This window comes from Dioscorea cayenensis, chromosome 7, assembly GCF_009730915.1.
Source record: "Dioscorea cayenensis subsp. rotundata cultivar TDr96_F1 chromosome 7, TDr96_F1_v2_PseudoChromosome.rev07_lg8_w22 25.fasta, whole genome shotgun sequence".
Lineage (NCBI taxonomy): Eukaryota > Viridiplantae > Streptophyta > Magnoliopsida > Dioscoreales > Dioscoreaceae > Dioscorea > Dioscorea cayenensis.
In genome coordinates, this window is record NC_052477.1 from 11,295,772 (window position 1) to 11,298,255 (window position 2,484).

Below are 2,484 nucleotides of genomic sequence, written 5' to 3' on the forward strand. Positions count from 1 at the left end.
TCAGTACCGAAGCAAAATTTATGAACACTATTTTGAGGAATGTTCAGGCCTCGATCCAAACATTGGAAAACTAGGTTGGGCAACTTGCTAGAGCCAATTCGGAGCGCCACCCGGGTAGCTTACCTAGTAACACTAAAAATAACCCGAGGGTGCATTTGAAGGTCGTTACTCTCAGGAGTGGGAAACAGGTTGAAAAAAGAGCCGAGGAGAGCTCAAGTACTAAAAAGGATAGGGTAGCCGTACAGGAAAACCCTAAGCCATCTGAGAGTGTAGTTGACGGAAGAAAGGAAAACTACGGTGAAGGAACCCATCAAATACCAACACAAAGGATACCTGAGTACAGGTCGGCTATTCCCTATCTAGCTAGGTTAAAGTAAGATAAAGAGGTGGCTTAATTTAAGAAATTCCTCAATATATTCTAGCAGTTGCACATAAATATCCCTCTTGTTGAAGCGTTGACCCAAATGCCAAAGTATGCAAAGTTTATGAAAGACCTGCTCACTAACAAGAGAAAAGTGGAGGAATTGGAAACAGTGGCATTACCATGGAACTGTTCTGCAATGATTCAAAGGAAGCTCCCTGAGAAGTTGACTGACCCCGGGAGTTTCATTATTGCATGTGTGATTGGGGAGGTCATGAAAGAAAAGGCCTTGGCAGATTCTGGGGCCAGCATTAATGTAATGCCCTACAAGCTGTTTTTGAAATTCGGATTGGAAGACATGCGGCCTACACGGATGACAATACAACTTTCGGACAGGTCTATAAAGAAACCTCGAGGTGTTGTTGAGGATGTGCTAGTTAGAGTAGACAAGCTCATTGTCCTGGTGGATTTTGTTATTCTTGATTTGGATGATGATGTTGAAGTCCCATTGATCCTCGGGCGAGCATTTCTTAACACCGCCGGCGCCCTTATTGATGTAAAGGGGGGCGGGGAGGATGACATTGAGGGTGGGGGATGATGAGGAAGTCATTGTCACACTCCCCGTGGCTATGAAACATACCTTGGACTACGATGATCCCCTCTACTTTATTGATGAAACTGATATGCTTATTACCGATTGTGTGCAGGAGGTCTTGGCAATTAACCCCTTGGATAAATTTTTGGAAGGAATAGATAGCGAAGAATGCAAGAAGAAAAAATCATCTCCCACACAAGTAAAGCATGTATGCTACATGGGTAGATTTCCGTGGCCAAACAATAAAAAGAAGTCAAACACGAAGAAAATTTACTGTAAGGTGTACAAGAAATGGAAATCGGGGATGAATTGCACACTATTAACGCCACGGGAGGTCGATCAACTATTCTTTGAGGGGAAGGGTAAATTCCATGTCTTTTCTTGCCTCTCGATGAGTTTCCCAACTTGGAGCACTTCTCTTGGACTTGGAGGTAAATCCCCACCATTTGATCCACCATGAGGTAAGAACGAAGGTACGTTGAGCTAATGACGTTAGACAAGTGCTTCTTGGTAGGCAACCCAAGTCTTAAAATCCGTCATCTTTAAATTTTCATATTCCTTTTAGTTTCGTAGTTTCTTTGTTGTGGTTGAATGTTTGTATCTGTGAGTTTCTCGTATTTTTGTTGTTGTGTTCAACTCATGTTAAGGTTTGCTCTGCTTGTCTTCGGCCTTGAATTTAGTATTATTTAGTTGCGTTTCATTGTTGTTTCGGTGACTAAGAGATTGTAATTCATATTTTGTTGAGTTTGTAAGGGGAAACATGCCAATTTTTAAATTTTCCATGTTCATATGGGCTGTATACGGCCCGTATGGACACTTGTGGCTTGTTCCAGTGGCCTTGCGGGTGTCAATGCGGCCGCAAGAGACCCTCCACGAGGACCACAGCCCAGTGGGCTATGAGTCTCACGGGCAGCATGCGCCCGTGAGACCATCCGCGAGGCTCCCGGCCTCACGCTGCGCGAGCGGTCAGAAGCACTCACGGGTGCCATGCGCTCGCATGGCACCCGTGAGCCTTGCGGACTGGGTTTTCCAGCCCATGCGGGCACCATGCGCCCGCATGGGAGCCGCATAGGCTGGGCAGCCCATTAAAGGGGTCTTTCTCCCCTTTATTTCTCCTCACCATTCTTCTTCATCTCCACCTTGTTTTCTCCCATTTCTCTTTCACTCTTCCTCATTTCTCCACTATTTTTCTTGGTTTTTTCTCCTTTAATATCCTCTCCTACATCTTGCAAACTCAATCTTGTGATTTATTCAGAGTTTTACTATCTTTTTCGCCGGATCTCTTCACTCCAAGCTTTCAGGCCCTAGTTCAAGGTTTTGATAAAAAAAAAACTTGGGTTTTGTTGTGTTTTTCTTTTATCGTTCAATTATGAATGGCATAATTGGTTGTTGTGATGTGGTGTGTGCTTAATTCCTAGATTTTTTTCTTCATTTGTAAATTTTGGGAAGCTCCATGTCTAGGAGAAACTCTTACAAAAAATTTTCACAAGTTACTGTAGTAAATGCTAAATTTTTCATTCTCCACATT

At 43.5% G+C, this 2,484-nt stretch overlaps 1 protein-coding gene across 1 annotated transcript; it reads left to right on the top strand.

The window, feature by feature from the left end:
- The first annotated feature begins 464 nt into the window (after positions 1 to 464).
- Positions 465 to 959, top strand: LOC120265077. Its single transcript, XM_039272991.1, has one exon. It carries the CDS (start codon positions 465 to 467, stop codon positions 957 to 959), a length of 495 nt encoding a protein of 164 aa, XP_039128925.1.
- Positions 960 to 2,484: the final 1,525 nt, after the last annotated feature.